The sequence below is a fragment of the Urocitellus parryii genome, chromosome 1 (assembly GCF_045843805.1).
Source record: "Urocitellus parryii isolate mUroPar1 chromosome 1, mUroPar1.hap1, whole genome shotgun sequence".
In the NCBI taxonomy this organism is placed as follows: domain Eukaryota; kingdom Metazoa; phylum Chordata; class Mammalia; order Rodentia; family Sciuridae; genus Urocitellus; species Urocitellus parryii.
The window spans coordinates 230,779,831-230,802,405 of NC_135531.1; the positions used below are offsets into that span (position 1 = coordinate 230,779,831).

Consider the following 22,575-nt stretch of genomic DNA (forward strand, 5'->3'; position numbering starts at 1 on the left):
CCCTTAATTAATTTTGGGCCCTTTTCTCCTATATAGCTAAGTAAGAAGAGACGAACAAGAAATATGCTAATTTTGTGTAATGCTCCTGAATCTTGTGTTTTGAGCAAAAGATACAGTGAATGAGGCCCATGATGTTCACTGAATCTGTGTCACTTTTTGGTGTGACTTTTCATTAGTCTGATAAACTGTGAAAGACAACATCCAGACTCCAGATCATCACTAGCGTGTGTGTCTGTGTTGTTTACCTTCATATTCGGTAATCTCCACTTCCTCCTCCTCCTCCTCTCTTTCCTCTTCTCTATAGACTGAAACAGACACTCGTTCCTCTTCTTCATAACTCCATTCCTCCTCTGCAGATACGTTAAAAGATAAGATTAAATTTAAATTCAGCATGCTGAATACCAGTAAGGGCCAGTGTTCACTAAAGATGGATGAAGGTTCTTCCACTTGCTGAGGGTCATAGTACTTCTTCATTACAAGAGGGAGAGAGCTGATTCAAGATGAGGGACAGAACAGCTCAAGGCTGAGAGGGGTATTCAAATTATCCTCAGGTAGGGCCACTTTTAGCACCCATTCACTTCCTTAGAATGATTTAAGATCATTGTAGACATAAAAGAGGCAATTCCAGAAGGCTATGACAGGTAGACACATTCCAATATCAATACAAGGGAAGTAACTGGTCAGGACAAGCCAACAAGCACATCTGGAAACAAGACTCTAAGGAAACACAAAAAGACCTTCCTCCTTCACTTGGATTATGTACCTTCATGCCGCATGACTTCCACTCTCTGAGGAACTGCAACGGATATTTTTTCTTCACCAACAAATCTTTTTTCTTCTACAACAGTTTTCTTAGAAACTTCAGCTTTAAGAAAGCATTAAAGTTGAAGTTTAAAATGCAAGAATTTTAACAATTCTCTCTCTTTAGGGTTTGGGAAGATTTGTACAGTACACTACTTTCATTAGCAAAATGGGAAAACAAATATGGTGAGTATACAAAGTCTCAGAAGCAAGACAGAGGGTCAGTACAGGAAGAGACCCAATAACAACAACAACAACAGCAACAACAAGAACTCACATGCTACACAATTTCTGTCAGAGGACGGAGACAAATCCTACCTCGGGGAGGGGGAGCTTTCTTAGCGACAGGAACTGGCACTGGAACTTTCTCCTCTGGGACAGGTTTCTTAGGTGGAGCTGGCACTTAAGAAACATGACATACATTTAGAGCTTCGGTGTTATCTCACTGAAGCCCCACACAAAACACAGATAGGCAACCACCATACACCCGGGTCACAAAACTGACAAAGCACAGTTAGCTATGACATACGCTGTATAAAGATGGTACTTGGAAAGATGGAGGGACAAATACCTTTTGGTGGTGGAGCTTCTTCCTCTTTCTGAGGAACAGGTCTTCTCTCTTCAGGAACTCTCTTCTTTGGTATTTCTGGCACTTAAAGAATAGAACTTAATTTTAAAATGTTCAATAAGGCACAACAAATAGGCAACATAGAACGGGCGGGCAGGCCCATTTAAGAAGGCATGCAATTAAAGAAGCTTCAAGGAAAGACAAAGTTATTTCATGGAGATGGGATAAAGTACCTGCTGGTGGTGGAGACTCCTCTCTTTGAGTAATGACAGTTATTTTTTCTTCAGTGACAACTGTCTTCTGTACTTCAGGAACTTGAAAAGACATTTTTTAGAATTGACTTTACAGAGTAGCTAATGCACTTGTTTTATAAGAAAATAGACAGGTTGGACAGACACCCTTGTTGAAGTCTCACTCACATAAAACATTCATTTTGAAGTAAACTAATTCAACTAACAGCCAAACCCGAGATGTTTTGCACACAAGACATAGGAATGGGACTGCTGTACTAAGCAAGTCACCCTACCTTTAGCTGGGGGCGCTTCCTTTTTCTTTGCCACAGGAACAGGAACCTTTTCTTCAGGGACAGGTTTCTTTGGCACCTCTGGAACTTAAAAGTTTTAAAACAGAAAATTAGTTGAAACATGAATACTTCCACCAGGGGGCACAAGCACACCCACAAATTTTTATGAAGCTTGTTAGTGTTATAGATTATGCATCAGTGAAATACTGCAGAAAATTAAGCTAACTACAACCTTATAAAGGTTATAAATAAAGTCACAAATATGGCCATTGTCACAAATAATGTCTTAGGGACACTTAGATTCAGACAATTAGAAATGGATTATATAACAGAAAGATGTGTGTATATAATTCATCCTTTACTTATATATTAGATTGCTTTTGCAAAAGACAAATCAGTGATTATAGTGTGTAGATACTGTATCTAGAAAAAACTATTCTTTGTACCAAGAAATCAGGTTCACAATGGCAGTGAGTTTAATTTTAGACTAAGACTAAGAAGTAACAGAATAATTGTATCTATATAACTTATTAACCCCCATTTCTGGTGATATTTTCAGGTATGCCTGTTGTGTATGCAAAGTTTGGTAAAAACTTATTATAGATTAGGTCTCTTGTTCTTATATCTACTGTGACAATGATCTGTGTATAAAATGTTGTGGATATGTGCATATCTGTCTTCCTCTAAGGACTCTAGTTCTGAATGAGGTCTCTTACAACAACAAAAAAATATTTAGGGGGGTTTAATTGATCTATTCTAAGCACTAATGATGGTGACTTTTTAATCAGAAGATGAATTTTAACAGCATGCACTATTGGCAATAATAGTACCCATCTTACATAACATACTGGCAGCTTTTGTGAATCCCTACATTGCTACTCTTGCATTTGTAATTATCTTGGTATAATTACATAGGGATGCATCTTTATATGTATGTCATGTTTTATATATAAGCAGCATTTATACATATGCACATGTTACTATGTGTGCTTGTTTGGATAAATGAGAGATACCTCTGTGTCCCTTTCAGGTGTGATCAAGTAATTTTGGTATTAGTAATGGTTTGTATTTAAGGATAAGATAGTCAAAATTATCTTTTTAGTGGTTTAACCTGTTTTTTTAAAAAAACTTCAGAATTCTGAATATTTTAGAAAGAGACAAGCAGATTTCATTCAGGAAGAAAATGTAGAAACATTGGGAGGTCAGGCAAAAAAGGGATAATATTCAAAATGCAAGACTTCAATAGGCATGGTTCTCTGAAATTGGATGATGTTGACTTCCAAATCTCTCAATAACTGACCAGGTGTGTATAGTTGTACCTTCAATGCCCCAACGGTGCCTTTATTCCTATCCTATTCCTACCTTAGGAATGACAGTAGATGAATCTGACATAATTTTCCTATGTACATATATGAAAATACTCAAGTGAATTCCACCATCATGTACATCCATAAGATCCATAAGATTGGGGTCCTAATTAGGGTAAGATATAATCTATGTATGTGTAATCTTATCAAAAAGGATTCTACTGTCATGTATAACTAAAAAGAACCAATTAAAAAATTGTGTCTCTTATCACTCTTCCCAAGCCTCCAAACACCCAAACCAACAAGAAAATTAGTAATTGGTAATATACCGTAGCAGCACATTTTTTAATAAAAACATCCTGTATAAAAATACACAAACTAACTGCCACATTTCTGAAAATAATGAAATTCAGTTAATATCTCAAGAAACATGGTGAAAATAAATGTCAAAAAATGTCCATGTTTGCCACTACTGAAGATTTGTTATTATTGACACTTAAGAAGGGTGGCCATCACAAACAGCATTGTGTTAGTCTTTATCTACTTGACATTTACTTGTGCCAAACACCCGCCATCTCCTCCTATTCATTCAAATGGTTTTCTTAAGGAAAAGTCATGTACACAGGAGACAAAAGGGATTTTTTTCCCCCTAGAAACAGGTCTATAAAAGACAAGTTTCATAAATATTTCTTCTTTCTCCAAGAGATGGAAGATATTAAAAATTTAAGATAGCTGTTTGATATAGTTACGTCTTCTAACAACATTTTTTGGTGGTGCCTCAGGAATACTCGATATTATATATGATGTACATCAAGGAGGTACAGCCCCAAAGCTGTCAAACATTAAAAACAAACATCACGCAAGAGACAAAATTGGAAGACGGCACAGTGCAGTTGAAGGCAGTACAAAGCAAGGAGCTGGTGTCTGGGGCACAGGGTCTCCCCATTATCAGTTCTGTGTACCTTTTGGGGGAGCAGCAGGTTCCTTTTTCTTGGGTACAGGAACTGGCTTTTTCTCCTCAGGCACAGGTTTCTTGGGAACCTCAGGAACTTTAAAGATACCATTGTTGAAACAATGTTGAAAAGTCTAGTCTCCTTCTGAGACATTTAAGATTACATTAAAGCATAAATCCTCAGTAAGAGTGTAAGAATTTAATGGTACATGCTCTACTTGTGATAGAAAGAAATGCTGACCACATCAATACTATGTAAACATTACAAATAGTACACAAAAAAAAGACCCGGTTAGTAGGGCCTGGTGTCTAAAATGGTTTTTGATACTCATATAACACAACAAATTAATGAAACTGACACACAGCATTAAAACATTACAGATGCTACTTCATTCATACACAGGTTTCATAGAAAAAGATACAAGAAGACAGAAGTTATAAATTAATTTTTCAAAAATATTATTCTACCTTTGGGTGCTGGGGGCTCCACCTTTTTAGGAATGGGAACAGGGACCACTTCTTCTGTAATAGCTTTCTTAGGTGGCTCAGGAACTTTAAAAGAAATGTGCCATATTTGAGAAATTAAGCATTTTGACAAGGCATACATTCTTGCAATGCTTAAAGAGTAAACACGCCCTTTTACATCAGCTGAATGCAAGAAAGTGATACATCAGAAACCAGGATCAATGGAGATGGCTGAGTGATCAGATAACATGATGGTTGTCACCTGTAACTGTTGGAGCCTACAGGTTGGAGCACCCCTGCCTCTGAGGTGCCAGGTTCTGTTCCTCAGAGACAGCTTTTGAGCAACATCAATAACTTTGAGGATAGTTTTGTTGTTGTTGTTTTGGGGTAGCAACTTTATAAGGCAGTTGCATGAGAACAGTTGCATGAGATTATCTAAGCATTTTTTATATCATAAATACTTAAAAGTTTGGCTGGAGAGAGTGGGTGGAGCATTGGCCTACAACAGTTACTCTACCTTCTAATTTTTGGTGGTATAAATTCTGACATGCTGGCTAATGTGACTTCGTTGTCTAGGTGCAGCAGGACACCATTATATAGTATTTCTACCACAAAGAAAATAAGCACAAACGACCTCAGACACACTGATAATCATAAAATGCAGTGAAATAGGAAGTAGTAAGTTTAAGTATCTATTAATATGCTTTGAATTTATTTAATTGTACATTTATAGAATTTAATTTTTAATAATGGTGATAGAAACCCACTGACTGAAAACTTCCTAAAAATTTAACCACAGGCTGAGTGTGAGCTGGCTCTGCCACATCTGAAGTGCCTGGTCATTAGATTACGAGCTTCCTGAAGCAGGGAGCAGCCTCATGTTTTTTGTTCCTCTCCTGTGGGGTTCTCATCCCCCATTATGTCCTGTGTACAGTTATTGAATATTATAATATTCATTATTATTATGGTTGTGTGTACACTATGGGGTTTATACCAACTTTGAAAAGATCTCAAACTTAACATGAAGTACTAATACCTTTAGGTGGTGGCTCAATCTTTTTGGAAACAGCAACATGAATTTTCTCTTCAGTGACAGTTTTCTTTTGCACCTCCGGAACTTTAAAAAAACCGTATTGTTTTAATTACTGACATGCCATGTTGAGAGTGGCAATCGCAGTTTACAAAGAACATGGAAATAAATTACAAAGAACATGGAAATAAATTAAAACAGACAAATGAAAACAAAAAGGGTGGCAGAGTTACAAGAGGACAGAAAGGCCTACAAGATCACAAATTAAATAAGAAGAATAAACATCCATTTAAGATTCTTCCATTTGAACCCCAAGTTCAAATTTGACTTATACCTGTGACTGACACCTCCTCCTCTGTGTGAGAAGCAAAGAACATCTTTTCTTCTGAAATGACCATCTTCTTTGTATGCACGGCTGGTACTTTAAAGAGAGTATTTCACATTAGTATTTTCTTTTTCTAGGACAAGACATCAGATGAAACATATAGATATTACATTATATTTAGGTCTTTGGACATGGATTGAATGGGTTAATATGAGCAGTTGAGAACAAATTTAGCTTCAACAAGGAAACAAATCATATTTTGATTTAGAGCAACATACAAACTATGCAGCCTTTCAAATATTATTAAGAATCAAATAGACAAAACTTCTTCACATACAACACAGTATTTTTCTAAATCCATTAGGGTCTATTCATATAAATGAGAGGATGGGGAATATTATATGCAATGGAATATATTGCATATTAAAGTTAGAAAACTACTCATTAAACACAAACCTTCCTTAAATTAAAATGTAATTTTTAAGCAAAACTAAAAGCAGAAATAGAGGATGATATTATTTAAATTATGCACATGTACAATTATATAAGAATATGTTATATAAAAAATGTGCTATTTTGGAAATGACTTGTGAGTTATCTAGCAATATATGTACACATATCCATATGCAAAACTAAAAATGCTTAAAACTGGTAGCTGAAAGACAAAGATGTGTACCTTTCACTTCAATAATTTCTTCCTGTACTGGAGTCCGGGAAGGTTTTTGTGGAACAATCTTCTTTGAAACTTCGGGTACTTTAAAAATATGTACAAATATATTTGTATTGTGAAGGATATTGCTTTGGCAAAAATTTAAAAGTACCTTAGTTTAGATGATTATATAAAGAACTAACATGAGTACATCAGTAAACAGATTCCTGGTGTACATGATGCTAGGAATGTTTTAAATGATAATACCTTTGGTGACTTGAACTTTTGCTTCCTCCACTCTTCGAGAAGTCTTTTCAACTTTTTCAACTACTGGCTTCTTTACAACTGCAAGCATTTTAAAGAAATTGCAGTACTTTTAGAATTTCTACTAAAACTCTCTCTACACACACACACATATGTATATATGCATATATATGCATTATTTTTTAAAGAGAGAGGCAGGTTTGGTGCTCTGAACCTTAAGCACAAGTTTCTGTGCTTAAATTATGTTGGTTGTATTTATTTTAAATTTATCAAAACATTCTTTTTATCATCTGTTTCATTGAATGAATTAGATATAAATTATTAAAAAAATCACTAACACAATAAAGCTTAGAGAAGAAGTTGTGCCTATTGGATTGAACTGGTGATTCATACATCTTTGCCAAACAAGCCATGATAATGATATGTTGATGCTCTGATCTATTTAAATAATTCCAGCTACCTACCTTTAGGAGGCGGTGCTTCTTTCTTTTCAGGCACTTTTGCTGGAATTTTTCTCTCATGTGATTCTTTAATAAAAACACAGGATAAGTAGGGAGGCTTAAGTCATTAAGTTATAATAGTATTAATTACAAATGAGATAAAAGCCATACATAATTGTGAAGATAATCAGGTTAGGTAGCATATTGCTGACATGACTCAGTGCTGGTTTCAAAGCAAAATCAAGAAGAGATACAGCAACACAGTGCAAGTTGGAAGTCCTGCCCTGGAAAACAGCACTTGGAGCTTGAAAACAGGACTAATTGATTCAGCCTATAATGTCATGATCGTAATTCAAAGGATATGCCTGTTTTAAAGATGAAGTTTTCAAAGATTTCTGATCTCAAGAAATCTAAGTGATCATTTCATCATTGCACATTCACATAGCACTGAAAATACAATGAGCTGAGCAAAAAAAGAGGAAAAGAGTGCCCAATTTACACATACCTTCATAAACCTCCTTTTGAACTTGAATGACTTCTCGCTCTTGGTAAGTCTCTTCCCAATCTTCCTCCCCTTCATCATAACCTTCTTCCCTTTCATAGTATTCTTGCCCTTCTTCAAAGTCTTCTTCCCATTCCTCGTGAACTTGCCTCTTAGCTTCTACCTGGATCTCTTCGTAGTCTTCATCTGGTTCTTCGTAATAGGGTTCTTCAAAGGGCTCTGTGTATGGCTCCACTTCCAATTCATCATAGGGCTCTTCCACAGACTCTATGAAAAGTCTCTTCTCCTCGTAGACTGCCTTTTTCTCATACACAGCTTGTTTTTCTTGCTGAACCTCTTTCTTCCTGGAGATGGTCATTATTTTTACTTCTTCAGCCTTAGAGGATACATCAATAATTTCTGGAGCTAAAATAAAAATAAATAAATAAAGATAATAGTAGCATATTAATTATATCCATCCAACTGCTTTATTAAATGAAAATCTACATAGTCAAACATTATCAAGTACCCCACATGTCAGCATTTATATTGATAACATATTTTTCTCTGCATTGGTAATCTATTTTTATGAACTATGATACATGACAGAAAGTATCAAGATATACTCTACTCTTGAGGGGGTTTTCCAGTATCAAAAATATGGACTCAATAAATAATATCATATGCATACCTCTTCCATTGTTTTATGGGAACTCCAGTTGATAATTTAATGGAATTTATATTTAATGTTTCTGCAATGAATCTTTATTTAAAGTTTCAATTATTCTTGCAAATGCGTTTCTTTTTGAACCTACATTATTTTACCATCAATTATGACCCATTAGTTTAATAAAGACAATATTTAGAATTATGCAAACAAGCCAAAGAGTTGTTTTTGTATAACAGATTTTAAAAGAATTTTAAGACTAGCATTATTTATGTAATCCTTAACGTTTGTATTAACTGCAACTAAGAGCCCTTCCTTCTGTCCCTCACTGCTTTTCTCCCTTTGGCCACTGCACAAAGGAGCTGAATGTGTAACTGGGTTTCTTTTCCTGGGATAGGGAGCAGTATGGAATAGCCATTATTTCATTTTAAGATTATTTTTATTTGTATTGGTGCATTATAAATATACATAATAGTGGGATTCATTATGCCATATTCATATATGCACATAATTTGATCAATTTTATTCTCCACAATCTTCCCTTTTCCTTTCTACCTCCCTTCCCCCGATCCCCTTGTTCTACTGGTCTCCCTTCTATTGTTATTACTTTAAAATCACTACTTTATAATTATATATATAAAGAGGGATTCACTTTGGTATATCTATACATAGACATAGCATGATTTGGTAGATTTCATTCCCAGAACTTCCCTATGCACTTCCCTCCTTTCTCTCTCTTGACTCTCCTCCTGTATTCTACTGGTATTCCTTCTATTTTTATGAGATATCTTTTTTAACCTCCCTACCCCTCCCCCCTGCTAGCTTCTAGCATTTGGCCCTTGATTGTCTGAATCTGACTTATTTCACTTGGCACGATGTCCTCCAGTTCTATCTATTTATAAGCAAATGACATAATTTCATTCTTCTTTATGACTGAGTAAAAGTTCACCACATACACACACATACACCACATTATCTGTTTTTCTGTTACCAGACAGCTGGATTGGTCCATAAATTGGCTGAAATTGTCATTATTTCTAACGTTAATTTTAATGGCAGATGAAATTCTACAAGTTTACAATATGCTAGAAGCATAGTATTGAAAAATAAGAATGAAGAGAAATGCAAATCTTAGGAATAAATGGAATAACAATATCTTTTTATTTACCTTTTGCTGGAATTAAGGTAGTAGGAGGCGGAGGCTTCTTGGGAACCTCTGGGACTTCAAAAACATAAAATTCATGTTTATTTTTAGATTATGTTTTGTTTAACATTCCCTAATTTTGTGCATTATTATTAATCATTTGTATGGTGTATGACTACTAATACACCACACCTACCAGGAATCATTACAGACTTTATGGTTTCCAGGTCTAGCTCATTAGATATGCTATACCATGCCAGATTAACAAAAAAGCACCACAGAGACTGAAGTCTGGCTCTAATTTAGACTTAAATCTAAAATAATTTAAATTTATACCAAAAAAGGGGTGTTTGATACGTTCAGTGCTTCATATGTTCATGAAACATATGAAGGCTTTTTAACTTCTTATTCCACAACATTCACAAGTGATCACTCAGAAAAATCTGAGTGACGAATGCCTTGTGCTCCTGCATTCTCCTTCTTTGAGGAGGTGCTGTACTTTAATCTTAGTCAAATAGGTTAAAACTATTCAAATTAAGTTATGTAAATGTCCTCTTCAGTACCTCTTAGGATGTATTAAAGTGATTTGATTGCTTTTCCTTCAAAAAAGTATTTCAGTTTAAAAAATCCTGTCTTGTGACTAATATAGTCTCTGTATTATTGACATTTGTAAACCAGGGAGGATCTTGAGTTGGGTGGGACCAGCCTTTGAGCTTCTTTTGGGAGGACTTGGTCAAGTCCAGCTGAGGGATTTCAGTGCAAGGTCTCCTTCAAACCACGAGCCGGAGAGAACAAGCACTGTTTGGTGTTGCTATTGGGTGCTGTGGGTGGGCAGGCACAGGAAGACTGGAGAGGAGGATTAAGAGAGAAGTCTCATTTTGTGACTTCAGAGTCTTATTCTTTGTCCACCTCCCCTTATTTAGGATTCAAATTTTTGAGGCAAGAGAAAAACATTATGACTGTTTTTTGACTAATTAATTATAATACCTTTAGGTGGCGGTACTTCTTCTTTGGGCTTTGCAACAACTTTTTTGGTATCTTTCTTCACAGCCTTTTTAGTCACTAAAAAAAAAAAAAATTCAGATAGATGTCAGATATAAAGTAGAATGGTCTCAGGGAATTAAGAAGTTTATCGAAATGTCTCAGTTTTTCATATGTTGACAATACCCAGAGAGTCTGAACATTAGTGTAACATGCTTGTTTCAAAAAATCTTGGATTTGAAAGCAAAAAAAAAAAAAAATTTTTTTTTGGAGGAGACAGAATATGTACTGTGATCTTGTATCTTCACTGGTTTTATTCCTGATTGATGTTTTCAAAACATGGGTAATGGATCTAAGTGATATTATAAATGGAAAAGGTACATATGTTCATCTTTGTTTCATGTAGGTATAAACACCCAATCTTTCATAAGGAAGAAAGTAAGTGGATTATTGAAATTGAAGTCCTCTGTATGATACATGTCTGTGGATTTTTCTTTGTGTTGCACAGTTATACCTTGATCATGGTTCCTAAGAGCACTGGATCATGGCCTCCAGTGTTCATGAATCGATAACTCTCCTTTAATTTTTAAAATATGAATTAACCTCTCAGGTTTCCTGGTGGGTGCTCAAACTTAGCCATGTTGACACTATCATTCAAGAAATAAATCATTCATTAAAATAATGATTATTTTTTACAACAGAAATATAAATGAAATATAATTTATGATTTTTTGATTCTTGTTTCTCCTTAGTACTACTAGTAAATGAAATATTTTCAACTATGTTTATGTAAATTGTAAAAAAAAAGTTTCTCTTAAGAGATTGTATTAGTCATAAGATAGGATTTTTTAAACTGAATTTCCTTTGAGTGGCTAAAAATAGCTCAAGCATTAGATATCATTTATAGTGAGTTTTACGAGACTAATATGTCAAACCCTTGAAAGTAGTATAGTAGCTGTGGCCCGGTCATGGAAAAATAGGACTTTGACATGTAAAATTTTGTTTCTGATCATGCTGAGAAAAATCTGACAGCAATTCTAAACTGTAACTCTAGAAAGTCCCAGGGAATGTGTTGTCTTAGTTTAGTAGCCTTGGCATACAAAGAGTATAATTTCTTAAGTTTTTAATACATAAAATGGATGAAATGGGTGATTTCATGGTATACTTAAGAGCTCATGCCTTAGGTACCAAAAAACAAAACAAAACAAAAAGTCAAGTCAAATATGTAAAGACTTCTAAATCATAGTGTGTGTGTGTTGGGGGCAGGGTGCTGGAGATTGAACCTAGGGCCTTGCACACATCAGGTGAATGTTCTACCACTAAGCTGTTCCCCAGCCCTTAAATCAGATGTTTGTAAACAGTGGACTTTAAAGAGTAGTTAGCATTAAAACTGAGAAAAAAAAAACCCAAACCATAATTTGCAATTTGACTATAAAGTAGCACTATTTTCCTTATAAGCTGCATAAGAAAATGGTTTCCTTTTTGTTGTTTGTTACAAATAATTGGAAAATATGAAACAAATTAATTTTCCATTAATGTTTAAGTAATTCCATTAAGACAAAATATTTTAATGCTAAGCATAATGTTTGGTTTGTCTAATGATTTTCAGGGTTTTAAACAAATGTCTTGTACATTTAGTCAGTTACTACTTGAAATAATTAAATTTCGAAGGCAATTTCATATCTTGACCATGAGAGGGAGAATGTGTTATAGTAAGCAACATTTTCAGTGCCAGTTATGGTGAAATTCTGTATTTTGACATTGAAGTGGTTGACATATAATACCTTCAATACGTTTTGCTGGTGGTTTCTTTTCTTCAGGTGTTGGTAGTAAAAGAGGAATAGGAGGAGCAACCACAGGAGGGATTTCTGAAGAATATAAATGTCATCATCAGTAATTTATTTTCATTTCCTGTTTCATGTGATATATAATAAAAAGTCTCATGCATTTCTTTCAGTACCTCAAAGTTATTATAGTTCCAATTTATCAATCAGCACAAATAGAACTAGCATATATTTATAACTACACTTGCTTTGATGTTTTTGTAATTGCACTGTGAATACTACGACAGGAAGTGTGCATTGTGATTCTGCTGCAGTTTGGGCATTGGTCATTTCCTAGTGGTAGAATGTTGCTGCTCCAAACTAGCCTAGACATGGAGGTGCTTTCTGGGTCTTACCTTCTGGTGGTACTGCTCTGATAGGCATGGTTGGGATTGGAACTCTGGAGTCGGGAATATCTGTAAAGGGACATGTAATGATAAGCACAGAGGAACTGAGAATATTGGTATTTATTAGTTAACTAAGATGTATTTGATTATTAGGCATTTCCAACAGTGCAATCAAACATTAGTGTTCTTTTTGCAAATGATCCTGGATATTATCTGAATGAGACTTTGTTATCTCTAATTTCCCAAATTAAAAAGTTTAACATTTTATTACTTTGTTGACAATTATTTTCTGAATAATATTTTACTGAAAAGAGAGATGATATTTTATGCATTTTTGTTTGGCTTCTGTTTTTTTTGCAAAATTATCCTGGACTTATTGTAAGCAAGGATTGATTTTAAAAAATAAAAACTTACCAGGAGGCTTCAGCTCAAGTTTGATTTCTGCAAAAGAAAAAAAAATGGAATTTTGCATTTAGAATTTTCTGGGTGGGGTATTTGTTTCAGAGATTGTAACAGGGTTATTAATTTGATGCTTTCACCTTTAGTTGTTAAGTAGAGCTCTGCTGTGCTTCTTGCTTCACCTCTTGGCTCTAGTCGAGCAATTACTGAATAGACACCTAGAGAGAAGAATCATGAAACTTGAGTTTTCTGGTACCTTCCAAATGACTCCTCTTTAGTTAAATATCTAGCTATCTTTACTTTTACTTGTATTCTAAAAAAAAAGGTATTCTACATAAAATTATAGAGTGCAAGTGTTTACAGGAGTGGAAATATATAAAACAGATGAGGTTTGAATTACATATTCACTTTCAACGAAATTACCTTCGTCATCCGGGGTCACATTGTGGATGGTCATGTAATGGCAGCGACCATCATTCCTAAAGTTGTATTTCTGGCTCTCGGTCAGTTCTGTTGGTCCTTTGTACCATGTTACGATGGCATCATCAAAGGACACCTCACACTCGAAGGTGGCAGACTGATGCTCACTCACCACGATATTTTGTATGCGCTTTGTAAACTGAATTGGCTCAGCTGTTTAAACACAAAGTGAATTCAAAGTTAGATTGTGTAGAGTGGAGTCCCTTTTATACTGTGCTTTTTATTCAATATTTAAAATCTCCATCTTTTTATCCAATTGTGAAATAGTAGAAGAAAGCCAAAAATGTAAAACAAGAACAAAATGCTCTTCTGTGTCAATAAAAATCATCCCAATTCCTCAGTGCATTCCTATAGGATCAATGTAGGAGACTATAAGGAAATCCCTAAGAGTCTTTAAAATATTTATATGGAGGAAATGCTGTAGGGAGATTATAAACCAAAAGTTCATTTCAAAAATATTAGGGAGATGGGAGACTTATAAATAGAAGATAAATTTGATTTTATTCTATAATTTATTCCTCTGAGGAATTCTTTCTTACCTTACTGAAATAATTTTTGCTATTCACAATCTCACATGTATAACTTTCCCTGTGAGATAATTTCAACTCAATAAGAAATCTGTACTTCTAAATTTAAAAGAATTCTTTTTAGAGTTTGGAAATGTGCTTTCTAAATATACATGGGCAGATACAAAGGAATCAACCCACTGAGGATAGAAATAGTGGTTTTTAGAAGAACATCCTGGAATGGAGAGGGTCCTTTTCAAAAATTTTATCTGGAAATCTGGAATCACACGTGTAACATTATCATGAGCATCTTACTATACATAGTACTCTGGTGAGTTATTTTCATTGAAAAATTATATTTAAAATATTCAGTCATTTAAAAAATGACATTAGCACATTCAACTGGACCCTTTAATTTGAAAAACTTTTAAAAACTTTTAAATTTTAAAATACAACCAGGCATTGATATTCATTGTCAAGTAAGTAAAAAAAATAGAAATGTTTATGTAAATAAGATGTCATATAATTATTTTCAATAAAGAAGATCACCAACAGATGGACATAGATACTATAATTATAATAGATTTTTTTTCTCAGTGGAGTTTGAGGGTGTTTTTGTAAAATGCTTACAATTTAATAACTATGAAATAAATATTATTGCTCTTAAATTTTGAGATTTCATTCAACTTCAGAGACTCAGAAAGTTGGAATATGATCCTCAAATGAAGCAAACATTGTTGAAAAAATAACTACTTAATAGCATCATATATGTTTCTGATTTGATCTATAAAAATTTATATGGATAAAATAACATTGTGTCCTATGAACAAAATATCAATTCCTAGCCAGGATTCTTTAGATTCCTAGCCATGACACTTATCTTCTCCAAAATTTCTTTCTAGGAATCAGAATCACTGATATGAGAATTATGAAATTTAGACTTTAAACAGAAATAACCTTTGAGTGTCATGTTTCAGTCTAGATTAAAATTTGCTTCTCATCTAAAAGAAACATGAGAAAGAACTGGCACTTGTGGACATCTTTCCCTTTTAATTTGTATGAATTTTGAAATGGAAGTCAACACTCTGAGTATGTATGGTGGGAATGAGAATACACAAGCCCTTTGAGGTATGTCCGATGACAGGGTAGCAGGAGTCCTGCACATTGGATACTGCTCTATACCATACAGAGTAACTCCTTCCACAGTCTTCTACTTACCTTCAATTCTGAGCTCTGCTGAAGTTTCAAGGTCTCCATGTTTGCAGGCGTATTGACCCTGGTCTTCTGCTCGGACATCTGCAATGGTCAGTTTATGGACTTTGTGTTCCACTTCTGTTTTAACTCTACCTTGAGGTTTAAGGATTCTGCCATTTTTGAACCATTCGGATTTTACGTTTGGCACAGAAAATTGGCATGTCATGGTGCAAGTCTGGCCTTCTTTCAAAGTAACATCCTGAAGGTGCCGTTCCCAAGCAGGCTCTGTTTTCGATACAATATTCATTATGTTCAATATCACATGCAGATGTGCTCAACACTAATTTAATATCAGAAATCTTTATAGCTCTTTATTTTAACAATGCAGATTAACATTTTATTTTTTATTTTTTTAGGGAATTAGAAAATTTTACTATTTTTTCAAATAAAAGGTAAAAAGTTGCAATGAAAATTTTCCTATTCCAAAAGTAAGAAGAAGCCAGATGAACTATAAATTATAATTAGCTAGAGATCTGGAACTTAAGAAGCCTTTGTTTTCTATCCTTCACTGGCCTACACTATTCTTTCTTTTTTATTTATTCCTTTCAGATATACATGACAGTATAATGTATTTTGATATAGTATACATACAAGGAGTGCAGCTTATTGTGGTTGAACATGATGTGAGTTTCACTGGTCATTTGTTCATATATGAACATAGGAAAGTTATGTCTGATTCATTCCACTGTCTTTCCTATTCACATCACCCCTCACGTCCCTTCATTCCCCTTTGTATTTAGAGATCTTTTTCTAACTCACCTATTACAGTTAGTTTGGCACTTGCAATATGTGGACCACAAACCAGTCTGTAATTGCCCTGATCTTTAAGTTGACAGTTCTTGACTCTTAAGATGTGTCGGTCACCATCAATGGTTATTTCAAATTTATCACTGGGTTCCAGTTTTTCAGTCCCTTTGTACCAGGACAGCTTGATTTCTGGATAATTAATCTTAATGTCAATTTCAAAGACAGCATCATTATCTTTCAAAACAGTCTGATTTTCAATATCCTTGATCAGAGTGACAGGCTAGGAGAATAAAGAATTAAATGGGTTAGTCACTTATCATTCACAACACTCTTTTGTAACTATATTATCAGCATAGTTCATTTTACCTCTGTCTGGGTCAGCCTTTGTTGAATAAATGATACAAGTTCCTCAAACTCTTTTTCTTCCTTCTCTGACTTCTCTATTTCCTCGATTTCCTGAAGAGGCAAAAAAAAAAATAAAAGTATTACTTATGAAACAAAATTTAAATTATAGGATGCATGTTCAACTTCCATTCTTGATGCTCTTTGGGCTATATTAAATAATTTGCTATAACTGTAGGGTTCTGATAATTTAAAGGGGATATGTTTGTTAGCTGTTTCTAATGTATATTTTTCAGGAGGAGCTACATACAAAGGGTCATACCAATCTATGTGTCTCTTCTTCCTGACTTTGTTTTAGCAGTTCAAATGCTTGAAGGAGACCTCGGAAGTCAGTGATCCCATACATGCGGGCATATTTTTCATACTCTTTAGGATCAACATTTTTGAGAAGTTCCATGATATCGATTTCTTCTTCCTCCCCAGATGCTTTCTTTAAGGTGGGAGTCCTAAATAAGAAATAGGAAACAAACACAAATCACTTGTCTTCTATTAAGTTTAAATTGTCTGCCATAATTCAAAGATTATGAATGTCTTCACTTTTCCCCTCAAAAAAGGAAAACTTGTATATTCTCCCTTCAAAAATGATTACTTTTTAGCATGTGACTGAAATAATAATAATAATAAAGAGGGTTTAGAAATGGAGTGGCTTAAGATGGGACTGTTGTTACAAAGCATAAAAATTTGAACAAAGATTTTTTTAAGAAATAAAAGAATAACAGAGTATTTCTATAAATTTTTTAACTAGAGCCTATTTAAAGAATTAAAATATACACAAAATAATAAGAGCAATGGAAAAAATTAATAAAGGGTTAATATAACACATCATGGAAAAGATGTATGGAAATTGGGTGCTAATTCAATAATTATGTTCAAACATAAATTGTATTGAAATTCTTGGTAAATCTGAAAAATGTTTTAAATTATTGATCTAGAAAAATCATTTGTAACATAAGAAATCATGAATAGAAACAAAAATTTCATACTTAGACACATAATACACTTGGACTTCTCTATAGACCATTTCCTTTTCTTTAAAAGCTTTAAAATGTACCTCATTCTTAAGAACTTTCTCATAATTCAGGAATAGATTCTAACAAACCACTAATTTCCATTCAAATGCTGTGTATTTGCTTCTCTGTTTCTATTCAACTGCCTTAAGAATCTCAACCTTGAAGTGGATGGTCCATGCTTCTTGAGATATTCCTGTGTGTATAAATAATTTCTGTGCACTATCCTTTATTGGACTTACTTTTTCAGGATTGCTCTAAGATCACCTTCAATCTTCTCCTGTTTCTTCCTTTCATCCACCTGTAGGTTAACATTACTTTCAATTTCACCATGTTTGTTAAATGCAACGCATCGATAGAGTCCAGAATCCGTTTTTGTGGTGTCTCTAATCTCCAGTTTTGCCTCATCGCCTTTTTGGTGGATGAAAATGCGACCTCCTTGGTTCAGTTGTCTCCACTTCCCTTTTGTCCATTTAACATTTGGGATTGGATCACCTCCAACTTTTGCAATGAATGTTGCGGTGGTTTCTAAGGAATAACGAAAAAAAATTTATAAAAGCATTTGATTATCCCAAATTGGTTCTTGTGAAATGAAATGGGTAGCAAAAGTACAAGATTGGGGAAGATGTACTTTTCATGAAGCACTTACTTTCAACGACTCTGATACTCTGAGGTTCTGATACGAAAAAGAGTTTTCCATCTACTGCTGCCTTCTTAGCTGCTGGTGCTGCAGCTGGTTTTTCTGAAAAAAAAAGTTTACATATTTTGTTATTACATCTCCCTTAAAACTATAATAAATATTCTCCTACATAAAATAAGCAGTAGAGGTTTGGCCATGTCACAAATATCATGTACTTCAAGACTTCCTTACTGTAAGACATACATGAGAATGGGTTATAGAAGATGAAGCTATTTTCTTAATATTTATTTTTTAGTTGTAATTGGACATAATACCTTTATTTAATTTATTTATTTTTAGGTGGTGCTGAGATTGAACCCAGGACCTCACACATACAAGGCAGAGTGCTCTACCCCTGAGCCAGAATCCCAGCCCAAGACAAAGTTATTTTACAGACATTTATTCCAGTGATAGCTACTGAAGGTTGGACTACAATCATATTAGTAGATCAAATCTTGTATTTCGAGGCATGGCTTTATATTATAGATTTCCTATATGGCTATGACATCAATCTACTTTGTATCTCATCAGCATAGCATCATTTTTGGAACCTCACTAATTATATTCTTGAATATGCTGAAAAGAGGTTCAAGAAGTAGGGTGTGTGTACTTAGGATAATTTCAAAGAATTTGTGCTGATATTGCTTCCATTCCATTACCTAATGCTTCTGGTATAATTAGAAGGCTAACAATTGCAGATGATCAAAAACTGCTATTTCTAAAAGTCTAATTCCATTCTGATTTACATTAAAATCATCAAATAAATGAGAGCAGTGGTTGGCTTGATTTGCATATTGTTTTAAAGGTTATCTGTACCTTTAATGGTTACTTTTGATTTGGAAGTGTCACTTCCAGCCATGTTGGAAGCTTTGCACACATAATCTCCCGAATCTGCTTTAACTACATTCTTGAGTTCCAGCACAGCTGTCCCACTAGCAAAACTGAAGCTGCATCTGTCGGAAGGCTTCATTTCTCTGCCAGCCTTCAACCACTGGATCCGAATTGGCTCAGATCCCCGGACATGACAGCTGAGTTGCACAAATTCTCCTTCGCTCGCTGTTACTGGAGTAAGGTGCTGATCAAACACAGGTGGCTTCTTAGGTTCTGGAATTGAAAATGTATTTTCATGAAGAACAGAAAGGCAAAAGAGTGCTAATGTCCATTAAAAAAAAAAAAAACAATCAAAGAACCTAACAGTTTTTCCTCCAACAGCTCACAGTGGTTACTGGAATGGAATAAAAATGTGTGCCTGGGTTACTCCTCTCTGAATGTAGTAGTTAAGTGAACTATTTAAAAAAAAAAACATAAAATTTTAAAAGCAAGCAAAGAACTGATGCCATGCTGCCAGAAATCACCCAAGCATCTGTATTCTGATTAAGCATAGAGAACATGGGAAGGCAGTTACTGTCAACCTCTGAACCACATAGCACTGTTTTGATACTCTCAAACCTGCCTACAGCTGCATTTTTGCTGAACCCTCAAAACTCAGAGTTTACTTGGGAATTCTGCTCATCAAGAGTAGCAATGATTGCTATTCTCTGGAAAAGAAAGCCAAAATTTGAGTCATCCACAAGCCCAAATCTTAAAATGTGATTTTTCTCTGTTCATTTTTAGCTATTAAATGTGGCATTTAAAATCCAAATCTAGTCTGAAGGATTTACAAGTTGAAGTTCAGTGTTCAATTGAAAACCAAGGATGAAATCACAAGCAACCTGAGAAGAAGTGCAACTTGGTGTTAATAGTTCTAGTCAATGATTTTGAGACCTATATCCATATAAGAATAAGGCCAGTGTTCACAATTATGAATATTACAACCTTTAGTCCTCTTTAAGAAAAATTCTAAGCCTCACAATTCTATAGAAATACATTTATATACTTGGTAGCAAAACTATCATGAATATAAACTACTGCTAATAATATGGTTTTCATTTTACTTCATGTATTGCATTTCCATTCTATCAAATGAATGATAAATTTGAATTTTAATACAATGTAGTAATATTAGCCTATTTATAATATTTAGCCTATTATCTGTGTGTTCTGAGATGGCCAACCAGATCATCGGAACTGGTTAATTAATTTGAAGCTATTCTAGGAAATTACTTTGTAAAGTGATTCTGATGAATCTGTGCCATAATTATCTGGATAAAGTCATTATGGTCTGAGAAGCAGACAAAATTCTCATTAAATAATACAGTGTATTTCTTTGCCTCAAATGATGACTATGTATTTAAATACACTTTTTATAATGATATATAATGTGAGCAACTTTTACTCTTTTGTTTGGAATTAAAATTCACTTAATAGGCCAAAAGCTTTGGGCAACAGATGATAAACAATAATCTTTTAGAAATATACTCAGGGAATGTTTCAGAATACAACTCATAGTAAGCAAAGCTAGCACATTCAAAAAAATTTTGAATTTTTTGAAACGAATGTGCTTCCTAAAAATACGTGTCACTTGTGGTCACGTTTTAAAGTAGGCTTTGACATTCTAACTTCTTGAGAGAATCTTGGAATATGATTTAGAAAGGTAAGATTTTAATCTATTCATTAAATGACACCTATTTGTGGGAACCATGTAATTAAGTTATAGTTTTTTTTAGTAAATCTTTATGGAAGGATTATAACCCAGTTAAATTTTTGTCTATTATAGTTAGTTAAGATGTCAGAAGAAATGCACATGGGTATCTCATGGGTACTGAAGAAAAATACAACAGGCTGGGGCTGTGACGGTCACTAACCTTTGATGACAATTGAAGACGTGCACAGAGCAGAGCCTGCATCATTCGACACTTTGCATGTATACAAACCAGCGTCAGCCATGCCTGCCTTCTTGATTTGCAGTAGTAGTGTGTTGTTCTTGAATGTTATCTCACAGTTAGAAGTTGGGTGGATCTCTACATTATTTTTGTACCAAGCCACACTGATAGGCTGGGAACCAGCCACACGCCCTTCAAGTTTGAATGAATTCCCTTCTGTTTCTTCTATTGTCTCCGAGAGTTTTTTAGTGAAACTTGGTGGGATTAGCCGCTCTATAAGAAATCAAAAAGACAAATGAAATAGAAATATGAAGCAGGTTATTACAAACTTTTCAAGAAAAGAGAAGTCCTGTGTTTACTTTAAAATCCAAGCTAACCATTGAAATATACAGTGCACCAGGGTATGTTTCTAAGAATTTCTACTTCTAGATAATAAAAAGAATTTATAGTCATTGATAAAATCACAAACTTATAAAAAGAGGGTGATCTTAGGGTTAAGTAGGACACACACAGTTTCAGAAAAAAAAATACAGCCTTAAAAGATTACTTTTTCTCTGGATAAACTTATTTCTTCTTAAATATTTTCATGTCATTTGTTTAGAAATGTTGCCCTACCTTGCATCCACCATAATAAAACCTGTGATCTTCAGCTCTACTCTAAGTTAAATGATCACCCTTTGTAGGACCACATGCAAAATAAATGATACCTTTTATATTTAGCTGAGCTGTGCAGGAATCTTTTCCCACTTCATTTACAGCATAACAGGTATACTGTCCGGAGTCTCCTTTGTCCACTTTGAGGATCGTCAGGTGAGCACTGTTTTCCAGGTAACTGATCTGGTAGTTCCCGCCACTTCTTATCTCTCTGTTGTCTTTGGCCCAGCTGACCTTTATGGGTTGTGTTCCAGTGACATGGCACTCAAAGTCAGCACTTTCGCCCACCACCGAGTCCACAGGGGCCAAGGGGATGTCAAAGAAGGGTGGGTTCTTTCCCTCTGTGAGAAGAACATAAAGACAAGGTGTCAGAGACCACGACTTGGTGCATCCCAGTTGACAGAAATCATAATGTTTTCTTCCCAGTTTTGTATCAGATTGCAAAAAATCTCAACTATGGAAACAGAAATTTAAGAATCCACAAACCTGTGAGGATGAGTTTGGCACTAGAAGAAGCAGATCCTATAGGATTTGTAGCTGTGCAAGAATACTGGCCTGCAAGGCTCCTATCTGTTTTAAAAATATTGAGAGTGGCTACTTTATCTAAAAACGATGTTTGCACATTTGAACTGTCTTTCAGTGGCTTGCCATCTTTGTACCAAGACACCGAGATAGGTTCTGATCCATTTATGGCACATTCAAAAACAACCGGCAGTCCAACCGTTTCTTGCACATCTCTCAATTGTCGAGAAAATGATGGCGGTAGTTTTTGCTCTGTAGGAACAGAATTTAAAGCATTGACTACTCATGGATGTTTCAAATTTACCAAATATTCTTCTCAAAAATATATATGGATTTCTACTAAAATATCAGAAAGTATTAACAGCTCTTGAATAAACTCAGAGACAGAGGAAGGCA

At 34.5% G+C, this 22,575-nt stretch overlaps 1 protein-coding gene across 23 annotated transcripts in view; it reads right to left on the bottom strand.

Moving 5' to 3' along the window:
* The window catches only part of Ttn (titin), a 266,326-nt gene that overhangs the window by 150,255 nt on the left and 93,496 nt on the right, over nucleotides 1-22,575 (bottom strand). For all 23 annotated transcript variants that reach the window (XM_077802977.1, XM_026391974.2, XM_026391969.2 and 20 more), the window contains 31 exons: nucleotides 22,144-22,431; nucleotides 21,711-21,998; nucleotides 20,986-21,276; nucleotides 19,058-19,345; nucleotides 18,212-18,304; nucleotides 17,805-18,090; nucleotides 16,818-17,001; nucleotides 16,520-16,609; nucleotides 16,166-16,433; nucleotides 15,371-15,631; nucleotides 13,590-13,799; nucleotides 13,307-13,384; nucleotides 13,182-13,208; nucleotides 12,777-12,836; nucleotides 12,382-12,465; nucleotides 10,604-10,678; nucleotides 9,641-9,694; nucleotides 7,830-8,231; nucleotides 7,349-7,411; nucleotides 6,888-6,965; nucleotides 6,648-6,725; nucleotides 5,981-6,067; nucleotides 5,653-5,733; nucleotides 4,620-4,703; nucleotides 4,162-4,248; nucleotides 1,896-1,979; nucleotides 1,603-1,683; nucleotides 1,373-1,453; nucleotides 1,120-1,203; nucleotides 764-865; nucleotides 246-350 (listed from right to left, as the gene is read on the bottom strand). In XM_077802977.1, coding sequence (XP_077659103.1) covers nucleotides 246-350; nucleotides 764-865; nucleotides 1,120-1,203; nucleotides 1,373-1,453; nucleotides 1,603-1,683; nucleotides 1,896-1,979; nucleotides 4,162-4,248; nucleotides 4,620-4,703; nucleotides 5,653-5,733; nucleotides 5,981-6,067; nucleotides 6,648-6,725; nucleotides 6,888-6,965; nucleotides 7,349-7,411; nucleotides 7,830-8,231; nucleotides 9,641-9,694; nucleotides 10,604-10,678; nucleotides 12,382-12,465; nucleotides 12,777-12,836; nucleotides 13,182-13,208; nucleotides 13,307-13,384; nucleotides 13,590-13,799; nucleotides 15,371-15,631; nucleotides 16,166-16,433; nucleotides 16,520-16,609; nucleotides 16,818-17,001; nucleotides 17,805-18,090; nucleotides 18,212-18,304; nucleotides 19,058-19,345; nucleotides 20,986-21,276; nucleotides 21,711-21,998; nucleotides 22,144-22,431 — 4,422 coding nt within the window. The remainder of the gene's footprint in view (nucleotides 1-245; nucleotides 351-763; nucleotides 866-1,119; nucleotides 1,204-1,372; nucleotides 1,454-1,602; nucleotides 1,684-1,895; nucleotides 1,980-4,161; nucleotides 4,249-4,619; nucleotides 4,704-5,652; nucleotides 5,734-5,980; nucleotides 6,068-6,647; nucleotides 6,726-6,887; nucleotides 6,966-7,348; nucleotides 7,412-7,829; nucleotides 8,232-9,640; nucleotides 9,695-10,603; nucleotides 10,679-12,381; nucleotides 12,466-12,776; nucleotides 12,837-13,181; nucleotides 13,209-13,306; nucleotides 13,385-13,589; nucleotides 13,800-15,370; nucleotides 15,632-16,165; nucleotides 16,434-16,519; nucleotides 16,610-16,817; nucleotides 17,002-17,804; nucleotides 18,091-18,211; nucleotides 18,305-19,057; nucleotides 19,346-20,985; nucleotides 21,277-21,710; nucleotides 21,999-22,143; nucleotides 22,432-22,575) is intronic.